The sequence below is a fragment of the Oratosquilla oratoria genome, chromosome 34 (genome assembly GCF_046742065.1).
Source record: "Oratosquilla oratoria isolate Oo_2021 chromosome 34, ASM4674206v1, whole genome shotgun sequence".
NCBI classification, from domain to species: domain Eukaryota; kingdom Metazoa; phylum Arthropoda; class Malacostraca; order Stomatopoda; family Squillidae; genus Oratosquilla; species Oratosquilla oratoria.
Genome location: NC_134810.1, coordinates 16,544,342 through 16,563,931, shown reverse-complemented (window position 1 = coordinate 16,563,931; position 19,590 = coordinate 16,544,342). Strand labels below are relative to the sequence as shown.

The window sequence follows — 19,590 nt, the reverse complement described above, 5'->3', positions numbered from 1 at the left end:
GTGCGGGATGAGGAGTGGGAGGATGAGGAAGAGGGAGGAGGGAGTAGGGAGGAGGAAGCAGGAAGAAGGGAAGACGGAGGAGATGGATAAACAAAAGGACAAGGAAAATGAGAAGAAAAAGAGGAGATAAAAGAAGGAAGTAGGAAGTAAAAAGAGGTACGAGGTAGAAGGTAGGGGTTAGGACACAGGATGTAAGAGGTGGAGGAGGAGGAGGAGGAGTGTGGAGACAGGAGCGGAGAATGCAGGATGGGACGGAGGATGGAGAAGATGAAAGGATGCAGGACGAAGCCCACAAACGCCCCCTCACCCAACGGAAGTCCACGTACGCCGCCCCGGCCATCCTCCAAAGGTCCCTTCACCAATACAATGGCGAAGCTACCTGACCTTAAACCTAAACCCTCCTTCCCTCTTCCCTCTGGCCTCTACGCCCACACCCACGCCTAATCTTAACTACATACATCATCTACGGCACGGAGATACGGTCACCGTCCTTGCAGCCAAAATGGTTCTTCAACTGACATTAACAGTTTATATTTGTTTCAAATCTCGCTACACGAATTCATTCAGTCGGGAGGGGGTACTCACTGTATAGAAAGTGGTAACAAATGGAGTAGACAAGGGTCCCATTTTTACTATACTGAAACAAAAACGATAGAAGCAACGTTACCATTATTATTATCTTCTGCTTCTTCTTTTCAACCGAAGCTTTCCAGACCTCGCCGCTGGAAATCACGAGGGAATACCATCCTCTGCGGCCGAATCATGTAGCATGCGCGCGCACATAACTAAAATACATTCTCAGTGTGTATGTGTGTGTGTGTGTGTGTGTGTGTGTGTGTGTGTGTGTGTGTGTGTGTGTGTGTGTGTATGTGTGAACTACTTACCAAAAAATCTACGTCACTCGGGAACACCTCAGCTTACCCTTATGCGCACGCACAGTATCCGAGGGCGGCGACAACACCGATCCTCTGTCGGTGCCGCCTGGCGACAAGTGAATAATATTTGCCAAGGCTCCCGAGTCTCTTACCTCTAACGTAAATATACTACACCCAGGGCGTTTCCAAGCTCTCGTTCTCTCAGCTCCACATACAAACTTAGCCATCGGCGATTCAATAGAAAACATAAGAACAAATATGTGCGTGCACGTGTGTGTGTGTGTGTGTGTGTGTGCGTGTGTAGACGCACGCGTCCTGTCTGTCTGTCTGTAGGAGCCGGGTGCAGCGGGTCAATACCCACCCACCCACCCACCCCAGGCCCAACTGCACCAGTACTATACGGAACTGCCACACCTTCCTGTCGCGACGTGCCACCGTCCCTGCGCCAGCCTTGGCACTTGTGTACTTTGGTACGCGCAACCTCTCAAGTGGGAAGTGAACGTTATGTAATCTATGTAACATATCGCTGCAACCTTATAGGAACCCCGTTTCCATACATTTGTCAACCCTGACAGGTGGACGGATGTGAAATCTGCACGAGTTGCAAGGAGAATGTTGGGCGGGGGGAGGCTTTTGTCCAGTTGTGGACTTCGGAGTGAGTGACCACCAACGAATCACCAAGAACAGTGTTGTTTATTTCCACAACCATTATACTTTTGCGAGGACACTTGAAACAGCAATCTTCTGTGCATATTTCAAAAACCACTGAATTCAGTCCAGTTATTTATATAATCTATTTTGTATATAAGGTGTATGCAAATATGCATGCCTGCATGTATGTATGTATGTATGTATGTATGAACCTCTTCCGTTCCAGAGAGACACTTTATCTTTTATTCTGGTCGCGGCCATCACCAAGCTCATTCATTCATCTCCTCACCAAAGATAAACTCAAGTTTTGGTAAAATAATTTGACCCATACTCTCGTATATTCACCCCTCTTCCTTATGAAACGAATCTCTCAAAGAGTGGGAGGAGGAAATTCATCACCATCATCATCAGCTTCCTTTTTCCCAACATTTTCATTTCATCGGTACCGCTTCCCAATGCGCCATTGATTGGTTCCGTTGCAGATACTGGAAATAAGCTGCTGCGCCCATCCCCCCCCCTACCCCTACCATCAACAGCTGCTGGGATACGTTTTTTTTTATTCCTCTCGAATGCGGCTCTCCCAGTGGAAAATTACACTGAAAAGGGTAAATGTGTGCGTGTGTGTTGAGATAGACAGACACACACATACAGATAGAGAATGTGTGTGTGTGTACGCGCGCGCGCCAGATTAATTTTCTCCATTATCTTTATCTAGCCCCATTTTACTGCTATTCGAGTCTTTCACGTGCCTGGCGCCAGGTGATTTTATTAAGTCGGGAAGTCCATACCAGGAATAATATTTGGACTGAATACATATACCAATGACATTTTCCTTCTTGTAGGACGGGTAGCCGAATCAAAAGAAACCTTGCCTCACTCCGCCTCATTTATTCGTTCCTTACAATACGCATGGGAACACTATGGCGGCATTCTTGTCCTCAGAACATGGGTATAAATAAAGGTGATGTCCTTTGAGTATTGGAGATACAATAAGCAGACACAAAAATACAAAAAAAAAAAAATAAATAAATAAAGATAAAAATAAATAAATAAAACAAAATAAGAAATATATATTAAAACAGCAATCTTCGTGTGGGTAAGGATTTATTTCCAAACATAAAATCACGCGTGGCTTTAATCCGCAGAGGTGCCACTATGATCATTTCAGGATCAACTGCATAAAACTAATCAACCAGCACCTCAGTATATCCGGAGATATGTTGATTCGACAAAACGTTTACAAAACTATAACAAACGTTTAGGTGGGCGGGTCACACTTTACATCTCTTTCAGGACTTCAGCGGCTTTGAGACTAAAGCCACAGTACCTGTCTCGGCCGCTCACGAATCACACTCCGAGTCATTTTCTCCACGAGAACTGACAAAGGGTTCTTTGTAATGGGAGTCTTCAATAATTCGGAAACATTCCACGCTCGCCCTAGAAAACGCCCTCTCTCTTTAACCCCCCCCCCCCCGCTGACCTACCTTTGCTCCCCGTCAACAACAACGAAAGAATGCGGACGATTTAGGGCAGGAAGCTCAATGTCGTTACGTCACAACCCGAGAGCACGACTAACACCAATAAAGCATGTGTTTAACCGATTGAATGAATGAATATATATGTATATTTTGCATACACCAAAGGCCTTTTATAAATCCTACTAAACATTCCTTCCATCACAGCACCTTGTGGCTGTAGGCTTATCCTTATCCCCGTCACTGTTGGAGCAATGAATTCTCAATAAATAAATACAAGAAATAAATAACTAAGAACAATCAAACAGCATATACAAATATATAAACAAATAAATAATAATGACACTGACGATTACACGACATTTTATTTCGTTGCCGATAATTACCCGAGGAAAAAAAATCGCGCTTAAAAAGGTTAAACTGTAGAGAAGGTAAAGGAGTTTAAGGAGGAGGGTGGCTGAACGGAGGGACAGTTAAACTGTGAGCAGCCTTCTTCTTCAGTGGAACTTCGTCTCCAATCACAAAGGGGTAGCAGCCACCCGATGGGTCTTCACGCGGAATCAAAAAGCCTTTGTTCTGGCTGACACCAGACGATTTTTTTCAGCTTAAAAGGAACGTTTGAGCCAGAGTGGGCTAAAACACGATCTAAACGAGCCGTTTCGCACATCCGGGCGACTTCATTCGGCTGAGGGCAACCACAAGATAAATGTGTCAAGGGCTAAGATGGGAAAAAATGAGGCGAGAAGTGGAGACGATGGAAAGAAAATAGGTCGTGGAAAAAGAACTGAAAACCAATTAAAAAGTTAAACGAAAATACAAGGTGAGAAGGGGGAACCGAAGAAAAACAAGATAAGAGAGAACTGGGATGGAAAATGGAGCGAGGGCTGAAAAAATTAACAAAAAACATAATACAATGAAAATGTTTGGGGTACAATGGAATAGCAAATCATATATATATATATATATATATATATATATATATATATATATATATATATATATATAGCCAGTAACGGTGCATGTATTTTTCCCCAACTGTCACCCCTGGGATCGAACCAAGGTCTAGTACACTGCCAAACCAACGCCTTACCGATTGCGCTGTTGAAGCTTCAAGACTTCTAACTTGGAGTTCAATTAACTCCAAAGAATCTAGGTATGTATACATATATAAAGACGGAGTTAAATCAGTAAAGCGCAACACAAAATAAAACGGAGACAAGAAGTGGACAGTGAGGGGCAGTTATAATTTGCGCGAACAAAAAAAATGGTACCAACAAAAGGGAGAAGAACGGAGGGCTGGGGTAAGGGGGAGGCAACTTGGGGGGAAATATAGAAAACCGAGTATATTTACCTCCTCCCAACCGGAAGGGGAGGAGGATGGGGGTTTCTGAATAAAATTGCCAGGCGGTAACCCGATTACAAAGACAATCACCACCCGGTACAGTAAGGCTTAACTACAGTGGACTTAACAAAGACAGCAGCAACAACAGCTGGTTGAACAGAAACGATGAAATGAAATCTGAGAGAAGACAAAAGAAACGGAACCAATCTGAAGTACGTGAATAGAGAGATAATGGGAATTAAGAGGTCGGAGGGGGAAAAACAGAACCGTAGAAATGAAGAGGGTGACGTGCAAAGGTTAAAAGTTAAACAAGGGAAGAAGAGGGAAAGGGGAAGAGGAAAGGGAAGGGGAAGAGGAAAGGGAAGGGGAAGAGGAAAGGGAAGGGGAAGATGGAGGTGAATAGTAAGGGCAAGGGAGTATGTGGATGAGGAAGGAGAGAAGGAAGGGGAAGAGGGTGAGGATGAGGAAGAGGAAAGGGAAGTAGAAGAGGAAGATGAAGGGGAAAAGGACGGGGAAGAGGAAGAGAAAAGGGGTAGGAAGGAGGTACAATGAGGTATATAGATCATGGATACGTAGCATGCATGAGAAAACAAACGCTGTAGACACAGTAAATATGAGAAGGTGGAAAAAGAAACAAAAATACTCCAGAGTAACACCAGTAGACGCGCGTACATGGATGGAAAAGTGAAGCTGAGGTGGTGGTGGTAGTGATGATGAGGAGCCGGAGGAAGAGGAGGAGGCGGAGGAAGAGGAGGATAGGGAGGAAGAGGAGGAGGAGGAGGAGGAGGAGGAGGAGGAGGAGGAGGAGGAAGAGGAGGAGAGGGGAGGAAGAAAAGGTGAAAGTTCAACGGGGGTGAAAATATGCAAGGCAGTGTCACAATTGAAACAATGGTGAAAGACGAATGTGACAAGAGGCTCGGTTGATCGCACACGAAGGAGAGTACCCGGGTGGGAAAAAGGCGGAGGCGGCGATGGTATGGAGGAGGAGCAAGAGTAGGAGGAGGAAGGGGGAGGAGGAAGGGGGAGGAGGAAGGGGGAGGGGGAGGGGGAGTTGGAGGAAGCGAAAGGAAGAGGAGGCCAAATTTGAGGCAGTATTGGAAAGGATAAGAGGGGCGAAAATTTCGTGTAAGAGGAACGAAAAATCTATGGAGGGGGGGGGGCAGAAGTGAATGGCGTTCTTGTGGTGGTGGTGACGGCGGTTTGGTGATAATGGTGATGTCGGGGATACTGCTTAGAATGATATGGGATAATTTGAGCGAAAACAATGAGTGAAGTGTTTATGAGGAGTAAAGAAGGATGGGCGAGGGGCGACTTGTGTGGGGGGGGGAGGAAGAGGAGGAGGACTGGATGGACGGCCGCCGAAAGTGGCAGAGCGAAGAGGAGAGAGTAGACGCAGGAGGAAGGTGGGAAGGAAGAATAGGAGGAGGGAGAAAAGGGAGGAGAGAGGAGGAGGAGGAGGAGGAAGATGGGAAGGAAGAAAAATATGAATCAATGAAGGAAGGAGGGAAGGAAGACAAGGGAGAAAAGGGAGAAAAGGGAGAAGGGAGAAGAAGGGGAGTAGGAAGTGGAAAAAAGAAGTAGAAGGAGGGGGAGGTGGAGGAAGAGGAGGAGATTGAACGCGCAAGGTAAAAATGTGATTTGCAAGAGCAGTGGGGATTGCGAACGCCGGGAAGTGGTGGTGGTGGTGGATGTGGCGGTGGTGGTGGATGTGGTGGTGAGGAAGGTGGATGTGGTGGTGAGGAAGGGAGGCGAAACGGGTAAACGGATTACAGGTACGATGGGGTCGGGTAAGAGGGTGCCAGGTGCCAGGTTGAACTGTGTTGAGAGAGAGGAGAGATAGTGAGAGAGGTGGAGAAGAGAGAGATGGAGAAATGAGTGATGGAGTACAGTTGGAGAAAAGAGATGGAGAAGAGAGAGATGGATAGATAAAGAGATGGAGAAGAGAGAGATGGAGAAATGAGTGATGGAGTACAGTTGGAGAAAAGAGATGGAGAAGAGAGAGATGGATAGATAAAGAGATGGAGAAGAGAGAGATGGATAGATAAAGAGCTGGAAGATAGTATGTGGGCGAAAGGAATGAGAATGTGAAAAGGTGAGAATTTTGAGAAGCTCAAGTGCGCTCTGGTCAATAGGCGACAAATTGAGGAAAGTTCGAAGGTTACAGGGATGAAGCGGGAAGGTGCCAGCCTGGGAGGCTGCTGCGAACGGAGCAAGCAAGCAAGGGAGGTAGGGAATGGCGCGGCCAGAAGTGGATGTTCTTCGAATTACACCAATTTCCTTGAAACAGGACGTTGCCTGGTGGTTCTTCTCTGGAACATTCAGTGTTGGGCTATTTCCAGCACACACATACACGCGCGCGCGCGGCTGGACGGTGCTGTGGGAGCGTTCTCAACTGCTACTCCAGCAGTCCGAGTTCGAATCCCCCAAGGCTGAAACAATTTCGGTAGCGCTGCGAGCCGTTATTCCAACTTTCGTGGGCGGTGTGTGTGTGTGTGTGTGTGTGTGTGTGTGTGTGTGTGTGTGTGTGTGTGTGTGTGTGTGTGTGTGTGTAAGGTCACAGCATTACCCATAGATCTGTCATATACAAGCTCTGAGTTCTCATCCGGGAGAATAATAGCCGTAGATCACGATTCCAACACGTGAACCAAGACCACACAAATAAATAAAACAAGTGGGATTAACATAACCAACATCAAATAGAGACACTTTCATGACCTGCGGTCCCTTTGCAAGGAAGAACAAGATGCTATACATCCATAACAAGACCGGAAAGCAGGAAGCGCCTCCACCCACCCACCACCCCGCTAGCCGCCCCTTCCCGCTTCCAACAAGTCCCACGAGACGGCAAGGTCACGGCGCAGTGGTACACATCACATCACCTGGTGCCAAATGTCAAAGCACTATGCATACCAGTCATTCCAAAGCTTTCTCACTCTTTACCCCACCAACATGTAGACATACAAACGCGTTTACACACACACACACAACCTTAATTAACCCTTCCAATGCGTTTTACTAGTATTACAAATGCCGCCAGGTGATTCAACTCAGCTGAAGAACAGCCACTCCAGAGCGAAAGGGACTCATCCATGCTCGCCACTTCGATTCTATTACTTGAGCTTCCGTGTTACCTTGGAGAAGAGGACACTGACGTAGCGGAGCGGCATGATCGACGTAGTGGCACATCAGACACACGAGAACCGTGTGAGAACGTGAGGGAAAACCAAAGCACTAAGACGAAATGGTCCCGCCAGGTAACACTCACGGCACTAGGCACTTGGCACCTTCCGGCACTCGTATCAAGGATACACAACGATCACTCCGGAAAACAGGTGGCGATTAGCACTGGTAACTTGGACACTCGGGACTAACTGGCACTATGTGCACACGAGCAATAACAACGAGGCTTAGGTAAGTGGCACTTAGATCACGGTGACCACAGAAATACACTGGCACTCGGACCACGGCGACACTGTCCACCAGGATCCACTTGGAAGGGCACGGCGGGACGGGGGCGGCCTGAACCAAGCACGAGCAGAGAGCAACAGAGAGTGCCAGCACAGTGGCACCGGCACAGAAAGGGTCAACAGCCCACGCAGACTCGCACGCCCCGACCGAACATCAAACTGGACATTAATAGAAACGCCGCGACAATAAAGTATAACACGGTCTTTGTCAGTAAACAATAGCATCATCTCGCATACGCAGTACAAACAACAAACGAAAAGAGCGAGCCGGGGGGGGGGGTTGCACTGGGTCATCCTGGGTGGGGTGGGGTGGGGTGGGGTTGGGTCGGGCCGGGTTGGGTGAGAGAGAGGGGGGTAGGGAAGGAGAGAGGAGAGGGAGGAGAGGGAGGGATGTAGGGAGGGATGTAGGGAGAGAAAGAGGGGAGAGAGAGAGAGGAAAGAGAAGAAAAGAGACAGATACACAGACACAGACTGAAAACGAGAGAGAGAGAAAGAGAGGGAGAGTCAAGGATTGATAAGGAAGAGATAAGAGGCGAAACGAGGGTGGAGGCCGAAAATGAGAAAATGAAGGTGTGGGAAAGGGAAGACATGAGGGAAGGGGAGGGGACTGGATTGGGAAAGGCGAAGGGTGAGGTGAGGGCACTGTGAAGCCACAGTAAATAGATGATAGCAAGACATGACTGGGGTGGGGTGGGGTTGGGGGTTAGGTGGGGGTTAATGGACAAAATAGTGTGGAGTAGAAAGATGAAAGGGAAGCAAATGAAGAATGGAAGGTAGAAGGGAGAGCAGGGAAATGGGATGGAAAGGGGAGACGGAGGGGGATGTAAGAGATGGAACGAGAATTGTGAGAGGAGAGAAGGGAAATGAGAGAGGAGGCGATAACAGACTGGAAGGATAGAAGGGAAATGAGAGGGAAGGGAGGAAGAAAGGCAGGATGAGGGTGGATGAGGGGAGGAGGAGAGCGCAGAAAGGGAAGGACAGAAGGCGTGAATGTGGTGGTGATGGGGGGCGAGGGGAATCAGAGGGACAGTGTTATGAAAAGGAATGAAAGACAGAAGGGTAGGTTAAAGGGAGACGAAGGGTGGGTGGGTGGGGGGGGAGGTGGAAGAGAGGAAGGGAGTGCGGTGAGGAAGAGGAGGCCGAGACGACAATAGCCAGTAGGCGGTTCAGCTCCCCTCGTCAACAGTGCTGGCGAGGCAAGCAGATCATGAAGTAAAGATAGATAGAGAGGGAGAAGGAGAGGGAGGGAGAGGAAGAGAGAGATAAATCACTGTGTAATTAAAAAAAAAAAAAAAATCAATAGGTCAAAATGTCAAAAGCCTAGTAGTACAGAGCAACTATAATGGCTGCAACTGTAGTGTCGAAACTGCAATTATAAAAACACTAACAATACCAACATCTATACACAGCAACTATACAGTGGTTCTGAATTTTGCAACCACACACAATATACCAATCAGTGATAGTACCAGAACAGTCTGTTAACAGAAACGTTAGTGGTGACACCGAGAGGAGACGACAGCGATACAAAGAGCAGCGCCTTATTACCGAAACAAAGAGCAAGAGCCAATTAGGCCCAAAGCCACACCCTGGAACACTTCAAAACAAAGATAAACGGCGTTACCTGGTAAACCATAAGCGAGTCTGCCAAGCACCAAAACACTCCAAGATAGGCCTGTCTAGAGGGTGGTGGCCCACAGCGGCCTACCGGAACAAGGCAAAGGACCTGGACCTGAATTTGGTTTTGGGTTTCTACTTGAGTTAGGGTTCGGGTCGAGCTGTCTTTGCTTTAATGTCTGGGGTGGAAGCGGTTGCTGTTGGGGCGGAGATGGTTGGGGGTGGCTGGGATTAGAAACGAGATGGCTGGGGGTTTGGGGTGGTCGAGGCATTTGAGTTCAGGGTTTGGAGTTGAATTTGTGGTTGGGGATCTGTATTGGGTTTAGGAGATTTGCGTTGGTGCAATCGACCCACGCATGGGTTAGAAAATTGAGTTAGGGTTGAGGCACTGTGTTGGGGCTGGGGTTGTGGCTTAAGGCTGGAGCTTGTGTGTCACAGTTGCCAGATGTCACAAGACATATCGTGTCATCGAGACAGCCGAAGCAGAGTTCGCTTGTTCGGGTTTCTCAAGTACACTTGAGTAAGCTCTGACGTACGAAATGTGGCACAAACATACAAAAGGGCTTTCCCCTTTATAAGTGAGAGTGTGTGTGTGTGTGTGTGTGTGTGTGTGTGTGTGTGTGTGTGTGCGCGATTATATATATATATATATATATATATATATATATATATATATATATATATATATATATATATATATATATATATATATATATATATATATATATATATATATATATATATATATATTAGGGCGGCGATTACACCGTGGTAACGTGGGTACAAGACGAATTGGTGAGCTCGCCTCGAGTCTTCACATGGTGCTTGTTCTTGCATATTTGTCGCCAGCTGCTATTTACACACAGACACGAGATAGTTTCTAATATTTTCATTGCTGGTGGGAGAGGGATTTCCTTAGCTGAATAAAATCGCCTGGAGGTAGGGGAAAGGGTAGGCAACTAAGATGACAATACCAAGTAAATAAAAAATTAGTCTACGCCTAATGTTGGTTACCTTGGAGCCAACGATAAGTTCCTGTAAATGATGGTACTGTGAGACGGACCTCAGAGAGGATCGTCTCCATGCCGTCCGCCTTCAAAACCCACCAACACCCTCAGTATGAGCTGCCCCAACTGGCTGACACTCGGTCTCCGGACTTATTTTGTCCACCTTTAAAAAACCAAGAAGACCAAAGGCGAACTCTCCTCCTACGACTATAAGCCGGTGAAATATAAGAGTTCTATACTAATAGTGTTGAAATAGCTCATCGTTTATTCCCAGAAATATCTATAGGGGGGCTCGAGGATAGTTGCCAGGTAATGTGGGGCAGCGGGTTCCAAATCAGAGAACCTCGAGGCAACAATTTCTATTATTATTTTAATTAATGCAGATCACACTCCAAATACATAAACCAGTAATACTATACTGCCAATTATGTGGAGACAAAATCAAAACTTATTTGAAAAAAATCAGTAGTGACGAACGTTTCCTTGTGCTGAGAGAGAGAGAGAGAGAGAGAGAGAGAGAGAGAGAGAGAGAGAGAGAGAGAGAGAGAGAGAGAGAGAGAGAGAGATGAGAGAGAGAGATGAGAGAGAGAGATGAGAGAGAGAAAGAGAGAGAGAGAGGCATCCCCAAGTACTGGCAATATTCTCTCTCTCTGTAGGAACACTTGTTCGAAGGGATGACCACTTCTGCCGTGGGGCAGCAGCAGCAGCATCCTACCAAGTATACGCGAGGACCACTAAACACGTCCAGTCGTCCACGCATTAGGAGAGCATGAAAATGGGGACCACGTTGGCTGCATACTGATGGGGACCAAACACAAAACAGGACACACTAGTGGTAACAACAGCTCGGGCGAAGTTACACGGTCGTCCTCAGGTTCTGGTGACTTGACTCATCGACTCGAACTCCCTCTCTCTCAAACATACACAGTCATACGCTACAATTCCCACGAGCGTCAGTGTATGCATACACAGGAAGGGACGAACACCTGGGCTGGCTGCACCTGCATACGTCGCTCCGCATGCAGGGGGACACCGGCAACGACACCGGGCGTGAATGGGAGAGAGAGGCATGGGGGGGGGGCAGAGGCCTTGTTATGCAACAGTGCGTGCGCGAGACTAAAGTTGAGGTTGCTGCAAGCTCTCTGAGATGCGCGCCCCGGCCCGCCCCCTCGAGTGGGGCGGGGTTACCGGGCGCAGCATACCAACCAAGCAACAGTACTGCCCCCTCCCCCCCCGAACCCCAGACCCGAGGGCAAGAACTACTACTGCACTCAGTGGGTGACAAAACTACTGACATGCGCGAACAACACACACACACACACACACACACACACACACACACAGAGAGAGAGAGAGAGAGAGAGAGAGAGAGAGATAGAGAGATTTTTTCTACCTCGGCGAAGGTACACGGTTCCACCTAAAAGAAAAATTCCATACAAGGCTACTGGCTCTCTACACCCAGAAAAATAAAAATCCTATTTTTCTTTTACCAATTTTCTCTCACAATCACCTAACTGCCAACATTACAATGACTCTCGTTCGATACAGGAAATTGCTCTGTTTTATGGGGTTATGACTACAATGCGGACTGTTCATTGGCACGAAACAGACGAGAACAATTTTAAGGAAAACCAATACATTCAATTTTTTAGATCTATAAAGCAGGGCTGAAGCAGAAACTTTCAGAGGGTGGATGAAGGGAGATAGGGAGATAGACAGTACCCATTTGAGGGTTAACGTAAAACCCTGTTCTAAACTATCTGGACTACGATGTAGAGATAAAATAGCCCGAACAACCGTGGTCTCCACACAGGCTGAGCTCGCAGACTTGGATCCCAATGTGTGTGTGTGGGGGGGGGGGTGTGCCACACACCCAATGGTCCTCACTTGTACCCGAAAGCCTTGGCGTAGTCCCCTGACAATTTGTTTATCATTCCACTTCCTCCCCCGGTCAGGCAGCCAAGGTCTGACTGCAAGTTTCGCTTACATCACCACATCATCATCAGGAACTCCGAGAAACTGACAGACAGAGATGAGTGAGAGAGAGGGAGAGAGAGAAATAGAAATAGAGACGTGAGACATAGACAGAGAGAGAGAGGGAGGGAGAGGGAGAGAGAGAGAGAGAGAGAGAGAGAGAGAGAGAGAGAGAGAGAGAGAGAGAGAGAGAGAGAGAGAGAGAGAGAGAGGGAGGGAGAGGGAGAGAGAAACAGTGCATGTGCAAACCAGTGTAATTATACATACTGCATACACAGTATGGCTACAAATCTATTTAGATTTAGTAAGCTCTGAGAGTCCACTATAGGACAGCCTTAACTATCCCCAAGACGTTACACCTCTGTACCTTTACCACGGGAACTATTTCGACTTGACAAGGTTATATAGCGTGAACTACATACATGCTGCCTCATCTATATCTATATATATATATATATATATATATATATAATATATATATACATATATATACATGTATACATATATATATATATACATATATATATACACACATATATGTACACATATATATACATACATATATACACATTATATAGATATATATATATACATATATAGATATATATATACATATATACATATATGTGTGTGTGTGTGTGTCTATAAACAAAAACAGGAGGAGAGAGACAGGAAAAGAGAAAGAAAGATGGGGGAGAAAGAGAAAAGGAAGAAGATAAGAGGGGAGGGGAGGGGAGGGGGGAGGGCGTGGAGGAAAAACATTTCAAAAGGAATCCTTTTCGTTCGCGACGCAGGTCGATCCCTGTTGCCCCAATAAGCTGCACAGGCTGTTGCCTTTCAGCCCTACAAATACGCAATGAAGTATTTACATAAGCAATATACTGGTACCTATAGAAACATTACATATTTACTCATGCATGTATGCATTTGTATACCTGCCTTTATTTCCAAATTTGTTTCACGTGTCCAATGCTCTCACCAAATTATACAGTCTTTAGGAGGAAAATTAAAAGTAAATACATAAACATATAACTAGTATTTTATAAAAAGTGTTTTAAGATGCGAGAAATTGAAGAACCATAGGTCGAATATTCTCGCCTATCAAACCCTTCTCAGGAGTACAGCGCCAACTTCTGCAGCATTACGTTTAGAACATGAGAATAGATAAGCTGCAATGGCCAAAACTGGATGAATGGAATTGATGTAATCGACAAAGAGGACTTCTTGGTGTGGGACAGAAGAACCAAACAATATGGGAAGACAAAGAAGCCGTTTGGAAGAGAGACAGTTTTCGGTAAAGATGCAGTGATTCAACAAAATGGAAGTACTAGTGCAGTCAACACCAGCGTATTCAAAGCCGAATTTCACAGATGAAAGCAGAGCAGGTACATCACAAGTAGATAAACACACGGACACAATCTCGCACTCAATATATACAGTAAATCGACCAAAAACAATTAAATGTTGAGAACAATAATAATGATAATAGCAATCGCAAAAATAAATAGAAAATGAAAATAAAACATCATCATCTACATTTCATTAATTTTAACAGGTTAAAATGTTCTCAAGACCATTTCGACTTTGATCCACAGAGCGCACGGACGTGTCTTTTGGATACGAGGTCGTTGTCGTCGTCACCTCTGCCCCGTCTGCGCATTCGGACACCACAACCGGCAGTGGCGACTGGTTTCGAACGCTGGTCCGCCGCTTCGAGAGCACGATCGAAAGCAACCAGCCACTCAGCAACCCTTCTTCCTCATAAACACTCGAGCTCCCGTAAACACGCCGGGGAGGGAAAAAAGCCGAATTCCTCACGAAGGAAACATAGACACAACCCTCCATTCCCTTCACCCCTCCCGTACCGGGCGCCCCCTTTCTTCATTTCCCTGGCTGACGCCAAACTATTTCATTCACCTCCGGAGCACTCTCTCCGTGCCACGTGGCACTCTCTTTTACGTCACGCCTGCCGCCAAGCGATTTCATTTATCACCGTGTCAGCCCCTTCGGCATGGGAGGGACTTACGGAAATGAAGAGGGTGTCGTAGAAAAACACAAATGCGAGGGAGACACGCAAACCTAAGCCTGGCACCGCCGACATTAACACGCACACGTGGCACTAATTAATGCCCCCCCAAGCACCCTGGCACCCTTCATCCACTGCAGCAGTTTGGTGCCACACCCACGATAGAAGGCACTACCTTATCCCTCCGCTTCCAAAAGTGGCAAACCCACACCTATTTTAGATGATGTCATATCCTCTGGATAGGACCACTTCGTATGAAACGCCCATGAAGACACAGTTGCCTGTATCCAACCTTACATGAGCACAAGCTACACATCTCTATTCTCTCCCAAGGGCCACTTTAACCATACGGCCACGGACACTTGCTCTCGTGATGATGACACTGTGAAGATATATTTAGAGCCCCTGAACCATAAATACTTGCCCGTAAACTCGTGCCACCTTGGATACGTCCATCTTACGTAACCAGGCCTCCCTCGCCCTCGGACTCACGCCAAGTGAAGCCCAAAGAATGCGAGGGAGGAGAGTGTCCACGCCCACACAAAGCGACCCGCAGCCAAGAAGTGGCCCTCCTCCGCACCTGCCAAACTCGACCTCAAAGCCGCAGCCACGGCTCGTCATACTCATAACTCATCATTTCAAATTCTTGATCATAACAAGATACCAGTGTGTATCTCCCACCCTCCAATACAACAACCACTCGTCTCGACTCCCTTTTTCCCAACCTTACCCACATCCCCCCTCCCCCGGCCCACTTTCCCCAGGGCTCTCATACTTCTTGTGCGTCCCTCGAGGGGCCGCCCAACTTCCAGACCAACAACAGTTCCACGAGTTCTTTGCCCAAGAGTTTTTTTTCTTTCCGCTCTTACCCGCCTCCCTCTACTCTCTTCAGTTCTAGCATGAGACATCTCCCCTATCTTCTTTTCGCGACACCACGTACATTCTTACCCCCAAGAAAATGTATTCATTTCCGTGGCAAATCCCCTCGGGAGTGACGAGGTTAAAGAATTACAAAACCCCCAAGTCCCTCTTCGTGTGTAATTCTATTCTTTCGGTCTTTCATCCCAAATGCGCTATTCTCCCCCCTCCCTGCTCCCATTAAGTCTCGACTCCCATACCTGTTAACTAACTTTGTCATTAGGTAATTAACAACGAAGCGAGTCATTTGCATTTCTCCCGAAGCTTCCCGTCCCCCTCTTCTTGCTCTTCAAGACGTCCACCGTCATCCTCTTCCTCCTCCTCATCATCCATCATCCACCCTCGCTTATCCGGTTCATCCTCAAAGCTTTGTTACAAACCTCCCTCACTCATCCTCCGCAAATATCATCAACAAACCATCTATGTCATCGGTCCGCCACACAATTCTAAAATATTCTATCTTCTGTCATTTTACTGGAGAGTGGTTCAAACTTTCAATGTTTATCTGATGCATTTATAACTTCGACGTTTGCCAAGGGTTCAAATGAATTCAGTCTTTCAAATACTTAGGTTTCCTGACTTCATTATAAGTGAGATGACATATGAAAGCAGCAAAAATGAAAAATATAAACAAATAAATAAATAAATAAGTAATAATAAGAGTAATGGTACTTCACATTAACACTGGTAGTACTAACGTACGGGCACCGGTGGTGATATACCAAACGAAAATTACTGCTCTTGTTAGAGGATTGGAGAGTGGACAACCCCAGGCTATGTGCATCATAACTTTCTGAACAAGAATACCGTATTAGGGCATTTTCAAGGCAGACTTACTGCGGCCTCCACGTTATATCCACACACACACACACACGACTCGTGGCGCAGTGATAGAGTTCCCGGCCGCCACTACGGTGGACCGGGTTCAAATCCCGCCTAGGGCTGAAAAAAATTTCAGTATCGCTACGCTGCGAATCGTTATTCCAACTCGTGGGCGGGGAGTTAGGTGTGTGTGTGTGCGTGTAAGGTCACAGCATTACCAATAGACCGGTCATATATGAGCTCTGAGCTCTCTTTCGGGAAGGAAATAGTTGTCGATCACGAGTCCAACACGTGATCCAAGACAACCGTGAATTACACACACACGTTATATTATATATATATATATATATATATATATATATATATATATACATACGTATATATAATATATATACATACATATATATTAAATAATACAACACTTTCACTAAGAAAATGACGCTGCGTTCATCCAGTATGTAGAATCAAAATACCAGTACCAAGATTTTTCATCTACTCCTTCCTAGCTCGTCTCCCAATAAATCTGTTTTTCACAGATGTCTGATACTGACACAACAGAATTGGAAAACATGAGCAAACGAGTAACATGAGGAGAGAATGTGTGTGTGTGTGTGTGTGTGTGTGTGTGTGTGTGTGTGTGTGTGTGTGTGTGTGTGTGTGCATGCGCGCAGAACATCTTCCCCTCTGTATTTTTAAATTTCTCATCGTACAACACAAATCCCCTTGTTCTAACTGTTGTAAATATTTTCCTTCGTCCCAGAGTTCCCCTCAGGAGCGGTTCACGTTGTGTTCCTTCCCAACTACAAATTCGACTCCCCTCCATCTGCCTGCCTCAACTATTTACCTTCCTGCCCTCCAGACACTCCACAAGTATTCTCCCCGCGTACACAGCCACACTACTACACTTTTTCACTCCCCCATTTCCGTTCCCGTACCCTTTGGCCCTTCCCCCCAGTGCCTCTCTCCCCCCTCCCACTCCCCTCAACCCTCACAGAAAGCAGATCATCTTCCTCACGCATCGCTCGTTCCAACAAAACGGTTTCCTTTCCCCCGTCATCTCCAGCTCTGATGCGATTTGCTAATGTGTTCTGGACACAGACAGACTCCGACCTACGAAGACTCGACTCAAGGAAATCCGCAGATACGGAAAAAAAAAGAAGGTAACGTATTGATTCAAACCGCGCGCAGGTGCAAGTCCGCGGCCAGCAATAGGTGGCGACGGTATTCTCCCCAACTTCCCCTATACGGAAACCCTGAACAATGGCGTTATCGACATTCACACAAGTACTGCACTGTACCTATCACAGAATTTGAACTTGTTTGCTTATATTAAACATACATGCATGAAAATAAGAGTTACTGAGAATTATGGAGGTACAAGGGGAGGAGTAATTAATATATTAAAACGTGTATATATGTATATATAGAAAAAATAATAAATAAATAAATCGACTTACGAAATGCTTTTATGAATAAAATATTGTTTTAACTTAAGAGACCTGCCTTTATAAGCTTTTATTCAGTTGTTTGGGAGGGAGCGAGCGGTCTCGGGTGAAGATGTAGTCTCGATTTTTCGACATCGTACACTGTCAAGTCCTCCCCGCCCCCTCTCCGCCAATCCCTCAGATGACTCAATCTATCTGGCGTCAGAACAAAACCTGTCAACGTGTTTCTGGGATAGCAGGTGTCATTACATTCAAATATGTGTTTGTTTTGCATTCCCTCAGGCGATTTTATCAAACCGATGAGAATGTGGGACATATCTTATCTCCGCCATTCTACTGCTATCACCACCTTCGACAGATTAAAATTTGCCTGCTCTTGTCAAGATATATATATATATATATATATATATATATATATATATATATATATACACACACACACATACAGGGTGACAAAGAAAAACAGGAACTTAAAAGAATAAATAAATAAATAAAATTAAGAAAATAAAAAATAAAAACAAGAAAAAAATATTGACAGCAACTGAACCACTACAACTTGCTTTTTAAGACAGTAATCCAAATCATCAATGTTTGAAAATTATGTCCTGTAGATGCCGTCCTCCTGTACGTATGCATTCTTCCAATCTGCTGCTGTGGTTTCCCATTGCTCGGTGCAAAATCTCAGCTGGGATACCACGAATTTCGTCTTAATTCTTTGTTTCGACTCATCCATTGTCCTTGACACAGTCGTGTAGACCCGACTGTTCGGGTAGCCAGCCCCTCAAGAAAAAATCACAAACGGACAAATCCGGTGATCTTGGGGGCCAGGGAATGTCACCGAATCTTGAGATGACACGGTTACCGAACAATTCTCGCACAGCTGCCATTGTCTGCCTTGCTTGCAGTGTGCAATGTCGCACCATCCTGTTGAAACCAGGTTTCGTGAATTTGTGGGAAATTTGTTCAATGCAGGTGCAACAAAAGATTGCAACATCTGAACATACCGATCCGATATGGCCGTCACTGTGCTACTCTGTTCATTTTCGAAAAAATAAGGTCCGATGACCCCATGTGACGAAACTCCACACCATACTGCCACATTGCTGACGTGGAAAGGGCGTTCAAGAACTTCTTTAGGGTTACTGTCTGCCCAGTAACGACATTTCTGCTTATTCACGTAACATGCGAGATGAAAATGGGCTTCATCTGACATCTACAGCTTGTTCAGAAATTCATTGTCCTCGTTTATGTTTGTCATAAATTGCTGACAGAATTGTAATAGCAACTTGTTTGCAGTTTATGCACAATCTGTAGCGTGCACGAATGAAATTTTAAATCAAAATGAAGAATTCGGCGAACAATCTCAGGACACACTGACCCTCAGCTGATTGCTTACGAACTGAACGTCGTGGGTTCCGTAAGACTGAAACGTGCACAGCTTCGATATTCTGTGGAATACGAGCACTTCTCGGGCGTCCTGTCGCGTTTTTTTTTTTTTTTTTTTTTTTTTTTTTTTTTTTTTTTTAAGCAGATCCACTCTCTTCAAAAAATTTAATCAAATTTTTTTATCGCGTGTTTCGAGGGAACCCGACCATGACGTCCTCAAAAACGTCGGAACTCCCTCTGCGCACCTTCCAAAATATCGAATTTTGTAAAACAGTTTCATGGCGAAAGCACGCTGTTGACCGTTCCGCTGCTCCATGGTTACTAAATGGCGAGTGTTTAGAGCTCAAGGTCCCTGTCCTACACTGCTGCCAACTGTGCATGGCTGCCATTACGCATTTCAAAAATTCCCGTTTTCTGTGTCGACTCTGTATGTGTATAATATTATATATATATATATATATATATACATATATATATATATATATATACACACACATATATATAAACTTAATATCTAACTATTGTAGAAAAGAAAAAATTATCTGAAGATACGTATATTGCGATCACTTACTGTGATCCTCTTCA

The 19,590-nt window shown here is 45.6% G+C and overlaps 1 protein-coding gene across 37 annotated transcripts in view; it reads right to left on the bottom strand.

Annotated features, from left to right (window-relative positions):
- Positions 1-19,590, bottom strand: part of LOC143018069 (MAP/microtubule affinity-regulating kinase 3-like) — a 500,962-nt gene that overhangs the window by 251,316 nt on the left and 230,056 nt on the right. For 2 of the 37 annotated variants that reach the window (XM_076173158.1, XM_076173159.1), the window contains exon 1: positions 7,475-7,825. The exons of the other annotated variants lie outside the window; for them this stretch is intronic. In XM_076173158.1, the coding sequence (XP_076029273.1) occupies positions 7,475-7,510 (36 nt within the window). In that variant the 5' untranslated portion in view covers positions 7,511-7,825. Of the gene's footprint in view, positions 1-7,474; positions 7,826-19,590 lie in introns of those variants that run through there. 37 annotated transcript variants of the gene reach the window in all.